At 45.2% G+C, this 21,146-nt stretch overlaps 1 protein-coding gene across 6 annotated transcripts in view; it reads right to left on the bottom strand.

Moving 5' to 3' along the window:
• The window catches only part of JSRP1 (junctional sarcoplasmic reticulum protein 1), a 230,221-nt gene that overhangs the window by 48,049 nt on the left and 161,026 nt on the right, over positions 1 to 21,146 (bottom strand). For all 6 annotated transcript variants that reach the window (XM_063914783.1, XM_063914786.1, XM_063914781.1 and 3 more), the window contains exon 4: positions 8,911 to 9,069. In XM_063914783.1, the coding sequence (XP_063770853.1) occupies positions 8,911 to 9,069 (159 nt within the window). The remainder of the gene's footprint in view (positions 1 to 8,910; positions 9,070 to 21,146) is intronic.

Below are 21,146 nucleotides of genomic sequence, written 5' to 3'. Positions count from 1 at the left end.
GTAACCCCACCGCTGACCGCAAAGTTCCCACCATTGAAACTAATGGAGGGAGCTGTGCGATGCGCTGTCTGCCAGCAGACGCGCATACTGCCAATCAGGAGAGTGCCACAAAAGTTTTTTTTGGGGGAAAATGTCCCGTTTTTCGACATTTTCGGGAATTTGACCGCAATTGCATATACCCCAAAGACTGTGCTAGATAAAAAAAATAAGAATTTACTTACCGATAATTCTATTTCTCGTAGTCCGTAGTGGATGCTGGGGACTCCGTCAGGACCATGGGGATTAGCGGCTCCGCAGGAGACAGGGCACAAAAGTAAAAGCTTTAGGATCAGGTGGTGTGCACTGGCTCCTCCCCCCATGACCCGCCTCCAAGCCTCAGTTAGGATACTGTGCCCGGACGAGCGTACACAATAAGGAAGGATTTTGAATCCCGGGTAAGACTCATACCAGCCACAACAATCACACTGTACAACCTGTGATCTGAACCCAGTTAACAGCATGATAACAGCGGAGCCTCTGAAAGATGGCTCACAACAATAATAACCCGATTTTTGTAACAATAACTATGTACAAGTATTGCAGACAATCCGCACTTGGGATGGGCGCCCAGCATCCACTACGGACTACGAGAAATAGAATTATCGGTAAGTAAATTCTTATTTTCTCTGACGTCCTAAGTGGATGCTGGGGACTCCGTCAGGACCATGGGGATTATACCAAAGCTCCCAAACGGGCGGGAGAGTGCGGATGACTCTGCAGCACCGAATGAGAGAACTCCAGGTCCTCCTCAGTCAGGGTGTGCCCCTGACCAAGTAGCTGCTCGGCAAAGTTGTAAAGCCGAGACCCCTCGGGCAGCCGCCCAAGATGAGCCCACCTTCCTTGTGGAATGGGCATTTACATATTTTGGCTGTGGCAGGCCTGCATCAGCATGTGCAAGCTGAATTGTACTACACATCCAACTAGCAATCGTCTGCTTAGAAGCAAGAGCACCCAGTTTATTGGGTGCCTACAGGATAACAGCAAGTCAGTTTTCCTGACTCCAGCCGTCCTGGAAACCTATATTTTCAGGGCCCTGACAACATCTAGCAACTTGGAGTCCTCCAAGTCCCTAGTAGCCGCAGGTACCACAATAAGCTGGTTCAGGTGAAACACTGATACCACCTAGGGAGAAACTGGGGACGAGTCCGCAGCTCTGCCCTGTCCGAATGGACAATCAGATATGGGCTTTTGTGAGACAAAGCCGCCAATTCTGACACTCGCCTGGCCGAGGCCAGGGATAACAGCATGGTCACTTTCCATGTGAGATATTTCAAATCCACAGATTTGAGCGGTTTAAACCAATGTGATTTGAGGAATCCCAGAACTACGTTGAGATCCCACAGTGCCACTGGAGGCACAAAAGGGGGTTGTATATGCAGTACTCCCTTGACAAACTTCTGGACTTCAGGAACTGAAGCCAATTCTTTCTGGAAGAAAATCGACAGGGCCGAAATTTGAACCTTAATGGACCCCAATTTGAGGCCCATAGACACTCCTGTTTGCAGGAAATGCAGGAATCGACCGAGTTGAAATTTCTTCGTAGGGCCTTCCTGGCCTCACACCACGCAACATATTTTCGCCACATGTGGTGATAATGTTGTGCGGTCACCTCCTTCCTGGCTTTGACCAGGGTAGGAATGACCTCTTCCGGAATGCCTTTTTCCCTTAGGATCCGGCGTTCAACCGCCATGCCGTCAAACGCAGCCGCGGTAAGTCTTGGAACAGACATGGTACTTGCTGAAGCAAGTCCCTTCTTAGCGGCAGAGGCCATGAGTCCTCTGTGAGCATCTCTTGAAGTTCCAGGTACCAAGTCCTTCTTGGCCAATCCGGAGCCACGAGTATAGTTCTTACTCCTCTACGTCTTATAATTCTCAGTACCTTGGGTATGAGAAGCAGAGGAGGGAACACATACACTGACTGGTATACCCACGGTGTTACCAGAGCGTCCACAGCTATTGCCTGAGGGTCTCTTGACCTGGCGCAATACCTGTCCAGTTTTTTGTTCAGGCGGGACGCCATCATGTCCACCTTTGGTCTTTCCCAATGGTTCACAATCATGTGGAAGATTTCCCGATGAAATCCCCACTCTCCCGGGCGTCGGAATGAACACTGCTGACAGTGCTATCACCTGATTTTCCGCCCAGCGAAGAATCCTTGCAGTTTCTGCTATTGCCCTTCTGCTTCTTGTGCCGCCCTGTCTGTTTACGTGGGCGACTGCCGTGATGTTGTCCCACTGGATCAATACCGGCTGACCTTGAAGCAGAGGTCTTGCTAAGCTTAGAGCATTGTAACTTGCCCTTAGCTCCAGTATATTTATGTGGAGAGAATTCTCCAGACTTGATCACACTCCCTGGAAATTTTTTTCCTTGTGTGACTGCTCCCCAGCCTCTCAGGCTGGCAGCCCTGGTCACCAGGACCCTTCCTGAATGCCGAATCTGCGGCCCATTAGTAGATGAGTACTTTGCAGCCACCGCAGAAGAAACACCCTTGTCCTTGGAGACAGGGTTATCCGCTGATGCATCTGAAGATGCGATCCGGACCATTTTTCCAGCAGATCCCACTGAAAAGTTCTTGCGTGAAAACTGCCGAATGGAATCGCTTCGTAAGAAGCCACCATTTTTCCCAGGACCCTTGTGCAATGATGCACTGACACTTTTCCTGGTTTTAGGAGGTTCCTGACTAGCTCGGATAACTCCCTGGCTTTCTTCTCCGGGAGAAACACCCTTTTCTGGACTGTGTCCAGAATCATCCCTAGGAACAGCCGATGTGTCGTCGGAAACAACTGCGGTTGTGGAATATTTAGAATCCACCCGTGCTGTCGTAGAACTACTTGAGATAGTGCTACTCCGACCTCCAACTGTTCTCTGGACCTTGCTCTTATCAGGAGGTCGTCCATTTTCTTTGAAGAAGAATCATCATTTCGGCCATTACCTTGGCAAAGACCCGGGGTGCCGTGGACAATCCAAACGTCAGCGTCTGAAACTGATAGTGACAGTTCTGTACCACGAACCTGAGGTACCCTTGGTGAGAAGGGCAAATTGGGACATGGAGGTAAGTATCCCTGATGTCCCGGGACACCCTATAGTCCCCTTCTTCCTGGTTCGCTATCACTGCTCTGAGTGACTCCATCTTGATTTGAACCTTTGTAAGTGTTCAAATATTTCAGATTTAGAATAGGTCTCACCGAGCCTTCTGGCTTCAGTACCACAACATAGTGTGGAATAATACCCCTTTCCTTGTTGTAGGAGGGGTACTTTGATTATCACCTGCTGGGAATACAGCTTGTGAATTGTTTCCAATACTGCCTCCCTGTCGGAGGGAGACGTTGGTAAAGCAGACTTCAGGAACCTGCGAGGGGGAAACGTCTCGACTTTCCAATCTGTACCCCTGGGATCCTACTTGTAGGATCCAGGGGTCCTGTACGGCCCCAGCGTCATGCTGAGAAACTTGGCAGAAGCGGTGGAGGCTTCTGTTCCTGGGAATGGGCTGCCTGCTGCAGTCTTCTTCCCTTTCCTCTATCCCTGGGCAGATATGACTCTTATGGGGACGAAAGGACTGAGGCTGAAAAGACGGTGTCTTTTTCTGCAGAGATGTGACTTAGGGTAAAAACGGTGGATTTTCCAGCAGTTGCCGTGGCCACCAGGTCCGATGGACCGACCCCAAATAACTCCTCCCCTTTATACGGCAATACTTCTTTGTGCCGTTTGGAATCTGCATCACCTGACCACTGTCGTGTCCATAAACATCTTCTGGCAGATATGGACATCGCACTTACTCTTGATGCCAGAGTGCAAATATCCCTCTGTGCATCTCGTATATATAGAAATGCATCCTTTAAATGCTCTATAGTCAATAAAATACTGTCCCTGTCAAGGGTATCAATATTTTTAGTCAGGGAATCCGACCAAGCCACCCCAGCTCTGCACATCCAGGCTGAGGCGATCGCTGGTCGCAGTATAACACCAGTATGTGTGTATATACTTCTTAGGATATTTTCCAGCCTCCTATCAGTTGGCTCCTTGAGGACGGCCCTATCTGGAGACGGTACCGCCACTTGTTTTGATAAGCGTGTGAGCGCCTTATCCACCCTAAGGGGTGTTTCCCAACGCGCCCTAACTTCTGGCGGGAAAGGGTATACCGCCAATAATTTTCTATCGGGGGAAACCCACGCATCATCACACACTTCATTTAATTTATCTGATTCAGGAAAAACTACAGGTAGTTTTTTCACACCCCACATAATACCCTTTTTTGTGGTACTTGTAGTATCAGAATTATGTAACACCTCCTTCATTGCCCTTAACAAGTAACGTGTGGCCCTAAAGGAAAATACGTTTGTTTCTTCACCGTCGACACTGAAATCAGTGTCCGTGTCTGTGTCTGTGTCGACCGACTGAGGTAAATGGGCGTTTTAAAGCCCCTGACGGTGTTTGAGACGCCTGGACAGGTACTATTTTGTTTACCGGCCGTCTCTGTTGACATTATCACGTAATTCCTTGAATAAGCCATCCATTCCGGTGTCGACTCCCTAGAGAGTGACATCACCATTACAGGCAATTGCTCCGCCTCCTCACCAACATCGTCCTCATACATGTCGACACACACGTACCGACACACAGCACACACACAGGGAATGCTCTGATAGAGGACAGGACCCCACTAGCCCTTTGGGGAGACAGAGGGAGAGTTTGCCAGCACACACCAAAAACGCTATAATTATACAGGGACAACCTTTATATAAGTGTTTTTCCCTTATAGCATTTTAATATATATAGTCATATCGCCAAATAAGTGCCCCCCCTCTCTGTTTTAACCCTGTTTCTGTAGTGCAGTGCAGGGGAGAGCCTGGGAGCCTTCCCACCAGCATTTCTGTGAGGGAAAATGGCGCTGTGTGCTGAGGAGAATAGGCCCCGCCCCCTTTTCGTCGGGCTTCTTCTCCCGTTTTTCTGAGACCTGGCAGGGGTTAAATACATCCATATAGCCCCCAGGGGCTATATGTGATGTATTTTTAGCCAGAATAAGGTACTATCATTGCTGCCCAGGGCGCCCCCCCCAGCGCCCTGCACCCTCAGTGACCGCTGCTATGAAGTGTGCTGACAACAATGGCGCACAGCTGCAGTGCTGTGCGCTACCTTATGAAGACTGAAAAGTCTTCTGCCGCCGGTTTCTGGACCTCTTCACTTTTCGGCATCTGCAAGGGGGTCGGCGGCGCGGCTCCGGGACGAACCCCAGGGTGAGACCTGTGTTCCGACTCCCTCTGGAGCTAATGGTGTCCAGTAGCCTAAGAAGCCAATCCATCCTGCACGCAGGTGAGTTCACTTCTCTCCCCTAAGTCCCTCGATGCAGTGAGCCTGTTGCCAGCAGGACTCACTGAAAATAAAAAACCTAACAAAACTTTTACTCTAAGCAGCTCTTTAGGAGAGCCACCTAGATTGCACCCTTCTCGGCCGGGCACAAAAATCTAACTGAGGCTTGGAGGAGGGTCATGGGGGGAGGAGCCAGTGCACACCACCTGATCCTAAAGCTTTTACTTTTGTGCCCTGTCTCCTGCGGAGCCGCTAATCCCCATGGTCCTGACGGAGTCCCCAGCATCCACTTAGGACGTCAGAGAAAACAGATTGGTTGATTTCTGCAACTTTTCCACTTCATCACTCTCCAATGCTTGATACTTCTCCCCCTTTATAATGTAGCTATTCAGCTCAAATGTGTTTGAGCTGGGCAATCATGTCTGGCTAAAAATATAGGGGCTAATTCAGTGAGGATTGCAAATTCTGCTAATTAGCAGAATTTGCAATCCTTTCATAGCATGTTGGGGGCCGCCCATCGCAGGGCAAGGCTGCCCAGCATGCTGACCGCTGCCTTCCCCCCTTCAACAAGTAGAAATTAAGGATGCCTCCTGCCGGTGCAGCTGAGCTGCGCCCGCAGGAGACCCGCCGCTGTGTTCCTGATCGCGACGGTCGCGCATGACATCACGCAGCTGCTGTTTGCGCCGGCACGCCCCTCGTTTAGAGACCACGCCTTACAACTCTCCATCTCCGCCTAGGAAGTGAAGCGTTGCCGCCCTCCCCCTGCCTCGCAAACGCCTCTGCCCGATTGACAAAAAGTGTGGGCGCATGCGCAGGACGGGTGCTGCGCATGTGGGGGCGAACGCAATAATTCCGATAGGATCCCGATTTGCGATCCAACCTGAATTAGCCCCGTAGTCAAATTCTGTACTGTGGTCTACCTGTCAGACCACAGTACACACCCACTTATCGGGTCTGAACAGGTGTTAAGTAGTTTCTGCTTTCTGTTACGGCTGCATATCTTGGAAAGGTCTGCAGCCAATTACATCCCATTCAACGCCAGTCATGTGTATAGGTAGTCCTATATTCAGAGGTCCTGGGATTAGGAGGGTTATTAAACCCCTCTCTTTTAGAAGCTCATGACAAGTGTCTGGATAGTGAACCTTCTCATCTCATGGTTCCAGCCTATGCCTCTGTACTCCCTGCAGTGCTCATCTCACAGTTCCAGCCTGTGTCTCTGTACTCCCCTGCAGTGCTCATCTCACAGTTGTTATTATTATTATTATCCTTCATTTATATGGCGCCACAAGGGTTTCCGCAGCGCCCAATTACAGAGTACATGAATAATCAAACAGGAAAACAGCAACTTACAGTTGATGACAGTATAGGACAAGTACAGGGTAAATAAACATAGTTACATCAGCAGATGACACTGGAATAAGTATCAGGTGGCAGAAGACTGCTGGAGTTGATGCAGTTGAAGATTATTAAAGAAAGGATAAGCACATGAGGGAAGAGGGCCCTGCTCGTGAGAGTTCCAGCCTGTGCCTCTGTACTCGCTGCAGTGCTCATCTCACAGTTCCAGCCTGTGCCTCTGTACTCCCTGCAGTGCTCATCTCACAGTTCCAGCCTGTGCCTCTGTACTCCCTGCAGTGCTCATCTCACAGTTCCAGCCTGTGCCTCTGTACTCCCTGCAGTGCTCATCTCACAGTTCCAGCCTGTGCCTCCGTACTCCCTGCAGTGCTCATCTCACAGTTCCAGCCTGTGCCTCCGTACTCCCTGCAGTGCTCATCTCACAGTTCCAGCCTGTGTCTCTGTACACCCCTGCAGTGCTCATCTCTCAGTTTCAGCATGTGCCTCTGTACTACCTGCAGTGCTCATCTCACAGTTCCAGCCTATGCCTCTGTACTCCCTGCAGTGCTCATCTCACAGTTCAAGCTGGGATCTGCTCAGGATACCGGCGTTCAGAATCCCAGCAGTCGGAAAACAGATGCCAGAATCCTGACACTGCTCGGAATGTCGAACGGATCAACCTCTGCCGGAAGTCTTCAATGGTAAGCAGCAGGGAAGGCTACTTTTAGGCAGTGGGGGGAGGGTCCATTACGGATAGGCACCACCGGGGACAGTTAGGCTGCAGGGGAGGGAGTGTTAGGTGTAGGCCGCGGGAAGGGGGGTTTAGGTTTAGGCTCCATCGAGGAGGGTTAAGGTCGGTCAGGCTACTGAAGGGGGGTGTACAGATTTAGACTGTGGGAAAGGAGGGTAAGGCAGGAGCGAAAACATACTTACTTGACCCCTGTTGGTATTCTCTGCTTCGTGTTGCCAGTGTCTGTCATAAGACCACCAGCCAGCATCCCATCCGTCAGGATATCGTATGTATTCCACAACTGTGACACCGATCTGCTTCACTGGCCAAGACTGTGTCTCTGATCTCATCTCACCAGTCCAGTCGGTACCGCTGCTCTCCTAGCAGTGCCTTATCTCACAGTTCCAATCTGTGCCTCACACCTCGAGCCTCACTAAGCTTAATTCCTTTTAGGGGCTAATAAGGATAGCAAATTCTGCTAATTAGCAGAATTTACTATCCTTTTGCTCGCATGCTGGGGGCCGCTCAGCATACTGACCGGCTCCTTCCCCCCTTTGACAAGCAGAAATTGTGATCGCTTCACAATTTCTGCTTGTCAGCAGAAATTAAGGATGATTCCTGTCGGCGCAGCTTAGCTGCGGCCACAAGATTCCCGGCGCCATCTTACCTGTCGCGCCAGCTGCGTGCGATGTCACGCAGCGCGTGCGACCACGCCCCCATTTGCACCGCCCACCGTTCGGGTTGTCCTGCCCCTGCAACGCTCCATCTATCTGGAAACAGAGCGATTTGCGATCCAAACTGAAATAGCCCCTTAGTCAGCAGTTCGTGTAATTCATTTCTCATCTACACCTTCTAAGCACCCCACTTCTCTGCTTCCCACTCCGATCTCACCCCCCGTGCTACTTTAGACGACCACAACAGAGATCCTGGCAGTAAAGTTCATCCTGGTGAAGAACAGGGAATGCGTAATCCTCCATTAGACACCTCCACACCTCTAAGCTATTAGAGCAGGGTAGATTGATACAGGATCACCAAGTCTTATTGAATCTGTGATATATTCTAAAGCTGAAGAATGAAACCAATTTGATAACTACTCCTGTACAATTTCAAGCATAGCTACTTCCAAGGGACTCACCAGTTTTGGCTGACATAGCCAAAATTGACCTGCATGTACGGCCAACAGATGGGGTTGTTAACGACCCTCTGGAACGCGCATCGGCTTTCATTTGCGGCATTCACACTGTGCGATATTTTAGTCAATATAGCTGAGAAGGATGAAAATGAGCGATATTGATTAAAATATTGCACACTCTGTATGCACCTTAAGACTTATATTTCAGCATGCGGATTGTAGTAGTACAGCACTTCCATGTGGTAGTATAAAAGGGAGATATAGAAACTGCTGAAATGCACAAATTAGTCTGTTCAAGCTGAATCCTATTTAACATTTACAATATTCTTTATTACATTTTCTTTCTTAGGTATTCCATTGGTCTCTCCTACCTTGGAGAACCTGAAAGCCCATACTCAAAAGAGCAGTAACAGCAGCAACGACTAGGCATCTGTTGAGCGTAATTCCATTCCAGGGAGCCCCATCCTCGTCTCTCAAGGGACCCACGCTTTTGGGCTCTGGCTTCTTTTTCATTGTTGCACTTTTTGGTGCTTAGAGGAAATAGAGAAGGTTATTTAGCAAAACTGTAATTAATTTAGTGTATATTATTAAAAAGTTGGAAATCGGCACTGGAAGAAGCTCTACCTCCCAGTCTAACCCCACCTCTTCAGCGTCTATCATTCATCACCTCAGATCGGGGTGCATTTCTCTATGTACCACAGCGGCCACTCCCGCTAGAACCAGGGGCTGGAATTTAGCAGGTGTCGGCCTGCGAGCTATAGTTTGGGTGCCCCTGGTTTACAGGCTAACAGCTAATGGCTGTAACTTTCTACCATATTTCTACAATGCAAAACAAAAACAAACAATACATACTGCTTACTAATGTTGAAGAAAGAGCGCTATATAAATAAATTATAATAATAATAATAATTATCATTATTAATAAATTATATACTTATAATGCATGCTGCATACTCATACTGTGCATCTGTGACTGTATACATATGTTTATAGTTTACCTAAGTCATGTTAACCTCCAAAATCTAAATGAGAACTCACATTTTACATTTGCACTCCTGCAGCACAACAAAGTCATATCTGTTTAAGGTCTGAAGTGCACCATATGGTAGTAAATATACACAATATGTACCTAGGTAAAATATATATTATCAGACATTTAAAAAGTAAACAATACAAGGAATCACCAGGCCTGGCGACTGGGGGGCGCAAATGGTTTGAGTCGGAGTGGCCCCGAGGTTCAGTAAACCCGGCTGCAGCACCTAGTAAAGTATTATAAATGGGTCGCGCCGGCCACACACCGTCCCCCTGGCACTTCACTGCAGCAAAGATAATAACGCGCACCTCGCACCAGTAACCCCCCTGGTCACCTGCCTAGACCTTTGCACTGTGCATGAATGAAGTTTAGATGTTTGAGAGTATAATAAATACAGTAATAAACAATGAACAATTTGTAATACCCCTCTAGGTGTGTTATTGGATTACATGATCTTCTTGCTTCATCAGAGAGGTAAGGAGGGTGGTCCAGACACAGGGAATTATCCCAATTTAGTAAAGAAAATATTCTTTTCCATAAAGTTTTCGGTAGCAAACAAATGGCTAACGTCTTAATTAAATAAGGAGATTTAGTTAAATCTCTTTCTGCGAGGTACACTGGATTCCACAGGGAATACATCGGGGTGTAGAGTTGGAACTTGATCCGAGGCACCAACAGGCTAAAGCTTTGACTGTTCCTAGGATGCACTGCACCACCTCCTCTATAACCCCACCTCCAGGAACTGGAGCTCAGTTTCGTTAACCAGTCCAATGCAGTAGCAGGTAAAAGAGACGGCAGATATTAGTCACATAGGGGGTCAATCTGACCTGATCGCTCGCTGCAGTTCTTCGCAGCGCAGTGATCAGGTTAGATCTGCGCATGTGCCGGCGCCGCAGTGCGCTGGCGCATGGCTGACAGCCGATGGCTGTCGCTGCTTAGCGATCGCCTCTGCCTGAATGACAGGGAGGGGGCGGTACGACGGCGTTTGGCCGCCGCATTGTGGGCGCGATCCGGCGTTTGGCCGGACCGTGCGGGGGCAGGCCGCAGCGGCTGCGTGACGTCACATGCAGCTGCTGCGACCCAGGTAGCGACGAGTAGCTCCTGGCCAGCACACAAAGCTGCGATGGCCGGGAGCTACTCCTGGGGGTAAATTTACTAACATGGGAGTTCTATTTAAGATGGGATGTTGCCCATAGCAACCAATCAGATTCCAGGTACCATCTTCTAGAAGGTGCTAGATAAATGAGAAGTAGAATCTGATTGGTTGCTATGGGCAACATCCCATCTTAAATAGAACTCCCATCTTAGTAAATTTACCCCCTGAAGTGCAAAAGCATCGCTGCTGTGCGATGCTTTTACACTTCTGCGACGGTGCAGGGACTGACATGCGGGGCGGGCTAGCCCTGTGCTGGGCGTCCCCCCGCATGTCTGTGTTCCTGATCGTAGCTGTGCTAAATTTAGCACAGCTATGATCACGTCTGAATCATCCCCATTGAACCACATTCTCACGCCAGGAGAAGGGACCAGCGGCTAATGCCATACAAACCCAAAGAAGCTAAGTGCATCAGGGTGGGCGCCCTGTGGAATCCAGTGTACCTCACAGAAAGAGATTTAACTATGGTAAGTCTACCATAAATCTCCTTTTCTGCAGCAGGGTACATTGGGATTCCACAGGGAATACATGTCCTAAAGCAGTTCCTCATGAGAGGGGACGCACCGTAGCGGGCACAAGAACTAGGCGTCCAAAGGAAGCATCCTGGGAGGCGGAAGTATTAAAGGCATAGAACCTAATGAACGTGTTCACTGAGGAAAACGTAGCCACCTTGCACAATTGTTCAACAGTCGTGCCTCGGTGTGCCGCCGAAGAAGGTCCCACAGACAGAGTAGAATGGGCTTTGATAGCAGCAGGAGCTGGAAGTACAGCCTGCACATAAACTTGTGCAATCACCATTCTAATCCATCTGGCCAAGGTTTGCTTATGCGCAAGCCAGCCACGTTTGTGAAAACCAAAAAGTACAAAAAGGGAATCTGACCTCCTGATAGAGGCAGTCCTCTCCACATAAATACGGAGCGCCCTTACCACATCCAAAGACCGCTCTTTGGAGGACAAACTAGAAGAGATAAAAGCCGGAAACACAATTTCTTGGTTAAGATGGAAAGAAGATAAAACCTTAGGTAGATAACCGGGGCGAGTTCGAAGAACTGCCCGGTCACGGTGAAAAATCAAAAAGGGTGGACAACAGGACAAAGCGCCTAAGTCCGACACCCTCCTAGCAGAGGCAATAGCCAACAGAAACACGACCTTAAACATAAGGCATTTAAGGTCCACAGACTCCAGAGGTTTAAATCGAGACTCTTGTAGGGCATTCAAGACAACAGACAGATCCCATGGAGCCACAAGAGGGACATAGGGAGGCTGAATCCATAAAGCACCCTGAGTGAAAGTATGAACATCAGGAATAGATGCAATTTTTCTCTGAAACCACACAGACAAGGCAGATATACTGTATTAACCTTGAGGGAGGCTAAGTCTAGGCCTTGTTGCAGAAAAGCCAAAAGTCTGGAATTTCTGAACGTGTAGGCATCATAATTCTTAGCAGCACATCCTGTAATAAAGCCGTGCAGTAGCCGGTTTGCGGGCCTTCAACATAGTATGAAGCTTCAAGAGCCACGCCGTCAAAGCCAGTATGGCCAGGGTAGGATAGACACAAGGACCCTGAATGAGGAGGTCTGGGCGCTGAGGAAGTAGAAGAGGACGCTCTATCGATAGACCTTGCAGGTCTGAAAACCAATGCCGTCTGGGCCACGCTGGAGTGACTAGAAGTAGTATTCCTCTTTCTTGCTTGAACTTCCGTAGTACACTGGGCAGGAGTGACACTGGAGGCAGCCGAAAGTTTAATGGAATTGCCAGTGCGTCCACGAAGGCTGCTTGAAGATCCCTTGTCCTTGATCTGAAGACCAGAACCTTGTGATTGTGTCAAAACGCCATCAGGTCTACATCTGGTAGGCCCCACTTGTACACTAGGAGTTAAAAGACTTCTGGATGAAGACTCCACTCTCTGGCATGAACGTCCTGACGACTGAGGAAATCCGCTTCTCAGTTGAGGACTCTGGGAATGAACACTGACGATATTGCTGGCAGATGGCGTTCCGCCCAGCGGAGGATTTTTGATGCTTCCAGCATTGCCATGCGGCTTCGAATGCTGCCTTGATGATTTATGTACGCCACCATGGTGGTGTTGTCTGATTGTACTTGAACAGGCCTGTTCTGTACCAAAGGCAGGGCAAGCATCAACGCATTGAACACTGCCTGCAATTCCAGAATGTTTATCAGGAGGAGAGATTCCTCCTTGGTCCACCGACCCTGGAGAAAGTGTTGCTCCAACCTCGCAGACTGGCGTCCGTTGTCAGGAGGACCCAGTTGGAGACAGCCCCTGCTCAACCGTTGGTCCTGTAGCCACCACCTCAGTGACAGACGAACCTCCAGAGTCAAGGAGATCATTTGAGACCTGATCCGATGAGGCAGGCCATCCCACTTGGAAAGGATTAACCTCTGCAGAGGACGGGAATTAAATTGAGCGTACTCTACCATGTCGAAAGCAGAAACCATGAGGCCTAGTACTTGCATCGCCGAGTGTATCAACACTCTTGGGCGAGAGAGGAAGTATCTGATCTTGTTCTGAAATTTCAGGACTTTCTCTGGAGTCAGAAACAATCTCTGGATGTGTGTGTCCAGCAGTGACCCCAGGTGCACCATGCTCTGAGTAGGAACCAGCGAGGACTTGTTCCAGTTGATGACCCACCCGTGGGCTTGTAGGAATTGGACCGTCAGTTCCAGATGACTATGGAAACAATCTTGGAAGTTCGCCAGGATCAGCAAGTCATCCAGATATGGCAGGATCCTGATTCCCTGACAGCGGAGGAGGACAGTCATCATGGCCATGACCTTGGTGAAAATCCGAGGGGCCGTGGCCAGTCCAAATGGCAGAGCCTGGAATTGATAATGTAGGTTGCCAATAGGAAACCGAGATATTGCTGATGCAACATGGCAATAGGTATATGCAGGTAAGCATCCTGTATGTACAGGGATACCATATAGTCTTCGAGTTCCATGGCCACTACAATAAAGTGCAGAGTTTCCATATAGAATTTGCACACTCACACAAATTTGTTCAATGATTTGAAGTTGACTATAGGTCGGAAGAACCCATTTGGCTTCGGAACTAGAAACAGGGTCGAATAGTATCCCCTGCCTCTCTGGGACAGAGGTACCAGCACTACCACTCCTGTGTCCAGGAGGGATTGCACAACAAGTGTAGAGCTTGCGCTTTCAATGGATGTGAAGGGATAACCGTTGAGCAGAACTGGCAAGGGGGACATCTCTTGAAAGAGATAGCATATCCGTGAGAGACAACTTCCCTCACCCAGGCATCCAAAGTGGTCTTTAACCAGGCCTGGGCAAACTGCAGAAGTCAGCCTCCCACCCTGGGGTCCCCCCGGGGGGTGGGGGGGGCGCCCCGTCATGCAGCAGGCTTGTCTTGTTTGGAAGCAGGCTGACGGGTGGCCCAGGATTGTTTAGGTTTGGGCTTAGTGGATTTGGAAGTATGAGCCTGTCTTGGGTACGCCTGACTTTTTGCCTTCCCCGGAGGTCGAAAGGAACGAAAAGTGGTACTCTTTGCCTTCGGAGCAGAAGGATTAGTACTTGGGAGAAATGCAGTCTTAGCAGTTGCCAAGTCAGTCACAATCTTATTCAGATCCTCTCCAAAAAGGGAGCACCTCCAAGGTCTTTTTGGAGTCTAGGTCCACCTTCCAGGACCTCAACCACAGAATTCGGCGAGCCAGTATAGAAGTAGTAGACGCCTTGGCTGCCATTACATCGCCTCCTGAATATAGTGGGAGGCTGTGGTAATATGAGACAGATATTGTCTGGCAGTGTCAGAAATATCCTGAGGCATCTCATCCTCAATTGCCTGAACCCATGCTTCAATTCCTTTCGCGGCCCAGGAGGCTGCTATAGTGGGTCTATATACAGCAGCTTAGCAAGCTGTTTATTCCTCTCAGCTGCTATTAATCACTATTATACATTGGTATATTGATATTTATTAATTATAGCGCCGGATTATAAATCGGAGAGTAACATCCCGATTTATTTATCTCTTTTCTATTTCCATTTTGCTTTATCCTGGCAGCTTAAGTAATTGCTAAATTTGCAACTAAATATATATACCTATTTTCATAGATATTGATCTTTTTATCTATATATTATTAACCAGTTTATATTGTGCAGTTCACCATGGCAGAGTTCAGAAGCTATCATGATAGGAAAATTAGACGTGACCAATACTTATCTAGTTTTACATATGAAGAAGATAATGACACTGCTCAAACTAATATGAATCCAGATATGAACAAATTATTCTATCAATTGGAAGATCTTCTGAAGGATGAGATGCGTAATTGGTGGGACAGTGTCTCTTTACAGAAATATATAGATGCTAAGATCATCCCCAGGGGTTTGAGGGTGTTTAAACATCTGTCTGTCTATTAATGACAACCCCAACCTCCAAAAACAGTGGGACGATACTTTGGACACCTGTTCCCTATCACTTATGAAATTGCTCGTTAATTATAGAAATGAGAAAGTAGACCACACAGTTACTAAAATTGAACAAGTTAAAGATGATCTATTAAGATTCAAAGAACAGCCCTCATTTAAAAATAAAGATGAACAAATAAATACTAGAGTGGAAAGATTCGAAAAAGATCTCATTTACAGTAAGAAAAGGAAATGGTCGAGGGATCAAGAGGATTATAAAACAAACAGGATTAGAACCTATAATAAACAAAGAGGTAGATTAAATAGTACTAGATTTGCTCCTAATTATCCTAGTAGAACTGTCCCTAAATCTCAACATATAGACACTCACTCAAAGACAGATATATGTACACCAAGACAAACTAAATCAGAGAACCAAAAGAATGTATATAGAAATTCCAATAGAAATCGTGCAGATGCATATTCCAAGTACAGAGTTGAGGAAAGCCATTCAGATCATTCAGGGGATTTTCACAGGTTGAATGCAACCCACCACCTCAACCCTTACAAGACCCTGACAAATCACACCCCAAAAAGATACAGAGAAAACGAGGATGTAGAGGAGGAGGAAAGAGGTCCAAGAAAAGCAAGGTACAGGTAGACAGTAAAGGAATATATTACCTTACGTCCCAAAAATTAACAAATGATCAAATACACCTTCTGAAAAAAGGCCTTAATTTTGTTCCAAGTAAAAGAACCAAATATTTTCTAATTATTTGTTGATTTGAATAAATTTACCAGAGATTTGTGTAGAAAGCGCTACTTTGCTGTTAAAAAATTGGATAAAAATTTTCCAAACGGGGAAACTTCCCCTATCATTTTAGATGACTCAGATAAAGCTGGTTTATGTACATTGGAGGAACTATTCCTAGAGAGCAATAATACAGAACTAAAATTATTTGATTTTAGTTTTAATGACCCTAGGTCTTCATGTCCAAAATGTAAAAAGAAATCTAGTTTCTTTCCGCTGGAACAAAAAAGCCCAGCGATTACTGTTTTTTATAACAAAATCCTTCATGATTTCAAAGCGTTATGTCAGAAAACCGAAAGGAATAAAAGAAAGTCAACAGTATATCATATGCAAAATCTTACTAAAGCAGAGAGGAATGCAATAAAAATTTTCACAGATGACCCCTCGCTGGTTATAAAATCAGCAGATAAAGAGGGGGGGGGGGTAGTCTTACAGTCAAGAACTGACTATGTTGCAGAAGCATATAGGCAGCTCAGTGACATGGAGTACTATCAGACCTTGCATACCAATCCTACATACCACTTTCTGTCCGAATTAAAAAATATGTTACAAACAGCAAAATCTGATAACGTGATATCTGAAGATGAATTTTATTTTTTGTTGCCCTCACACCCTATCACTCCCATTTTTTATCACTTACCCAAGATACATAAAGATTTGTCACATCCACCAGGGAGACCTATTATTTCGGGAGTGGAATCACTAACTTCTAATTTATCCCATTTTGTGGACTTCCATTTACAGGGTCAGGTTGTCACTTTAAAGTCATATATTAAAGATACTTATCATATATTACAACAAACAGTAGGTAGGGGGTGGACTAACGATCTCGGTTTTTTAACCCTAGACATCCAATCCCTCTACACTAACATACCCCATCAAAAAGGTATTGAGTCGTCAAATACTATTTGGACAGAGACCTTACCATTAAGCAAGGACAACGTGACTTTGTTTTGGAAGCCATATTATTTATCCTTACTCACAATTATTTTCTGTTTGATGACCGTTATTATTTACAACGCCTTGGGACGGCCATGGGGACCAGGTTTGCACCCAGTTTTGCCAACCTCTATATGGGCCGCTTCGAAGAAGAGTACATCTGGAGCGGCCCATATAGAGAGAACCTGGTCCTCTATGGCCGTTACATCGACGATTTATTTATTATTTGGAATGGGGGTCACCTTAAAGCACTTGATTTTGTTAATTTTTTGAATGATAACACTTATAATTTAAAATTCACTCATAATTTTAGTTATGCCACCACCAATTTTCTAGATATCACATTCTCAATAGATAAAGATAAGATTATATCCACAAATTTTATCAAACCAGTAGATGCTGGTAACTTTCTTCATTTCTCAAGTGGACATTATAGACCATGGGTGAAAAATATCCCAAAAAATCAAATTATCAGAATTAGACGTAATTGCTCTCAGGATTCTACATTCTTATTACAAGTAGACAACTTATTGAAACAGTTTTGTGAAAGAGGTTATCCATCGTATCTAATAGAAGATTCTTGGAAGTTTGCTAAAACCTTAGTAGAGACCAACTCCGAAAAGTCACCTAAAACTAAATATCCTGGATCTAATTCTATGAAAAATAATGTGAAGGGAAATAATACAGTGGTCGAAGATTCCATCAAATTTATTTCAAAATTTAATAAGAAATCTAATATTATTAAAAAAATTGTTCAAAAAAACTATGAATTATTAAACAAGATTCCATTTTGAATAAATGTTTGGCTAAGAAACCGTTGGTTATCTTTAGGAGGAACACAAACTTGAAAGAAATGTTGGCTCCTAGTTTTTTAAAGCCAATTAATACCAATGTAACACCAACCTGGTTACCTAAGAAACCGTTAGGTTGTTTTAGATGTAACAAACAAGTTTGCTTAACCTGTAAATTTATTAAGAACAAGGTTTCAGATGTTACTTCTACGGCTAATAACAATTCTTTTCGGATCAAACAATTTATCAATTGTGACTCAGAATACTGTGTTTATGTACTACAGTGTCCATGCTCCCTTCAATATGTGGGGAGAACTACTAGGTCCCTAAAGTCAAGATTTAGAGAACACAGACTTAACATCATAAAGAAACTACAAACTCATAGCGTATCCCGACATTTTTCCAGGGTACATAATGGTGACCCATCATCCCTAACCGTGTTAGGTGTAGAGCAGTTCACTAGCACAAAAAGGGGAGGAGACCGATTCCGAAAACTCTGTGTAGGGGAGTCCTCATGGATATTCAGGCTGGATACTCTCCATCCTGAAGGTCTTAATGAAGCTCTCGATTATACCTGTCTAGACTAAACCATAGGTTTAAATGTCTTATTTATAAGTTCTGGTGTACTTCATTATTAATCAAAACAGTTATTCCACCTTTGCATATCTCTACATGTATGCACCGTTATGTTGGTGTATTTGTATAGTTAATATATTGCAATATATATCCCTCACATTGTGAATCATAATAGGATGTATATATATAATAGGTTACAATAGAAGAGTTATTGTCCTTCTTATGTTATTATTAAAATTATTTAGTTTTATTTTTATCTTTATTTATTTATTGTTATTTCATTGTTATTTTTATTTGTATTTTTATATTTATTTATTTTCATTTTTTTTTATTTTTACTTTTTATTTTTATTTTCATTTTTTTTCAGGGGTTAAACATAAATGAGTACTTATTACCTGAAAATTACACTCAAATACATATAAAGCATAATCTGACTGTTCACTGGGGATAGAGGCTGTTCTCCCCAGTACGCATGTCTATGTGGTATTTCATTGTAATTAACTCTGTAGATAGATTTTAATTTATTTTCTTTATATAAGTTTTTACCTCTCTATATTTGTAACCTCTATTAATATTGATCTATATATATATTTTTGTTTTAGTGAAAGATCCTCTTAACATCTCGATCAGTTTCCTTAGAAAAATCTACCTTAGTATTGCTGTGTTGCTAATGACAACCTACTCCGTTATTTTCAGTAATAGACTAATTATAGCTGCCCAGTAAAGTGTAGTACAAAGTATACTGGGTGCTACTTGTCTGCATATTAGATACAATTAAACTGTTGCTGTGGATTTTGAAACAATGTATGTCTATTATATTAACTCAGTGTGTCTTTAAGATATATTATTATTATATTATGAATAAGTTATATATTTGTAAATATGTTCAAATTAGGATGAAATAGTGATTTTAAGCATTTATTCATTAATTGATTAAGCAGACACATCTGATAAGGTTTAATGCTATCAGACGGGTATAAATTCTGAAGTCCGTAGAGGGGAGGTATTCATCTTGAGGAAGTCTCCGGTTGCTAGGAGACGAAACGCGTTGACGCCCAGACACACTCTCTCTCAATTAAGCTCTCCAGGTGTCGGTACCCGCAGGCTCTAACAGCTCACGGAGCTTTACATACTCCAGCACTTTGCCGTGCGATACCTCCGCCAGACGCCGGGTGCTTCGTGCCGGGGCCCCGCGGCGGAATCCAACTGTCCGGTGCTCTCAGAGGGATATACAGACGTCGTGCAATTATCAGCGGCCAGCATCCATCAGTGCATTGGAGACGTGCAGTGTCCCCTAAATGGAGCGGCTAACATTCAATTGCAGCAGTCATATTACATTATTTCCCTCATCTCACGTGCAAGTATACCATCTGAAAGGACCCTGTTTGCACTTTCTACAGGAACCAGCACGTGGGTAATTATTTTAGATTACACCGTTTTACCAATAATACAACCATTGTGATTGTGGATATCATTTGCGGGACATTTATCACACCACACACTGGGACGCCAGTGTTTTGATGAACACTACTTTCCATCTGAGAGAGCTAAATTTATTGCATATTTTAAAGCATGTCTGCGAATTATTAGCTTTGATATTTAGTGATTAATTAAATCATTTTATCTATTGTAATTGATATATGCTTTTTCTGATAAAAAATTCTTTATTTATACTTTAAGTCTCACTGAGTCAATTATTACCGATGGTGAACTGCACAGTGATAATTTATAGGATAATATACAAAGTGATTTAAAGCGCAGAGTAACTCTCCCTTCTATACTTTAAATTAGTTGCAGTTTAGCAAGCTGTTAATTCCTCTCAGCTGCTATTAATCACTATTATAAATTGGTATATTGATATTTATTAATTATAGCGCCGGATTATAAATCGGAGAGTAACATCCCGATTTATTTATCTCTTTTCTATATACAGCACCAGTAAGAGAGTAAATAAACTTCAGGCATCCCTCCACACGCTTATCCATCGGTTCCTTCAGTGAGGTGACAGTGGTGACAGGCAGAGTAGATGACACCACAAGACGGGCGACACGAGAGTCCACCGGCGGTGGAGTTTCCCACTTGTTACTCAACTCCGCAGGGATAGGATAATGAGCTAACATCTTTTTAGACAAGGAAAATTTCTTTCCTGGAGACGACCAGGATTCCTGACGTATGTCAATTAAATGGTCAGAATGTGGTAAGACTACTTTAGTAACGTTCTGACATCTGAACTTATCAGGTTTCTTAGACGCAGTAGTGGGATCGATCTCATCATCAATTTGGAGAATCAGCTTAATAGCCTCCACTAGGCCAGGAACATCAACCTGGATTGTAGATTCCCCATCAGAAGCGACTGTATCAGTGTCTGACGGATCAGTATATTCCCCATCCTCATCAGAAGAATTATCCGAAATATTAGTGGATTGTGAGGAAGAAATGGCCCACTTAGTTGACCCCTTGAATCCAGAGGGGCATGTGGTAGACTTTTGTCTTACCAACGATTGATTTAGTTGTTATAACTGGGTAGACAGAGTGTCCGCCCAGGGCGGATTAACTACAGGGACAATATGTGGCGGCAATGGCACAGGAGGTCCCACAGGGGGCGTAAAACACAAGCATATTCAGCATACTTAAGATCTCTGCCCACGGTGGTTCCTGATTGGCCACAGGTGCTGCGGGCTGACTGGGAGATGTATGGCACCCAGTGCCTGAACCAACCATCGGCTAAAACTTCCCCCTCAGCTAAATCCTTGGTGCCCGCACTGCATGATGCAGTAGTGTACGCGGATTTCCCGCCCTGTGTGGCAGACATTATAGGGAATGTAGCCTTAGAGCGTAACAGTACAATATAGCCAGACACACACAATACCTGCAAATAACCACCTGATTTATGTGACCGTAAATACAGGGCACAAACAGAG

Source organism: Pseudophryne corroboree, chromosome 1 (genome assembly GCF_028390025.1).
Source record: "Pseudophryne corroboree isolate aPseCor3 chromosome 1, aPseCor3.hap2, whole genome shotgun sequence".
Lineage (NCBI taxonomy): Eukaryota > Metazoa > Chordata > Amphibia > Anura > Myobatrachidae > Pseudophryne > Pseudophryne corroboree.
Note: the sequence above shows the minus strand (reverse complement) of the source record. Positions and strands in the feature narration are given on the sequence as shown.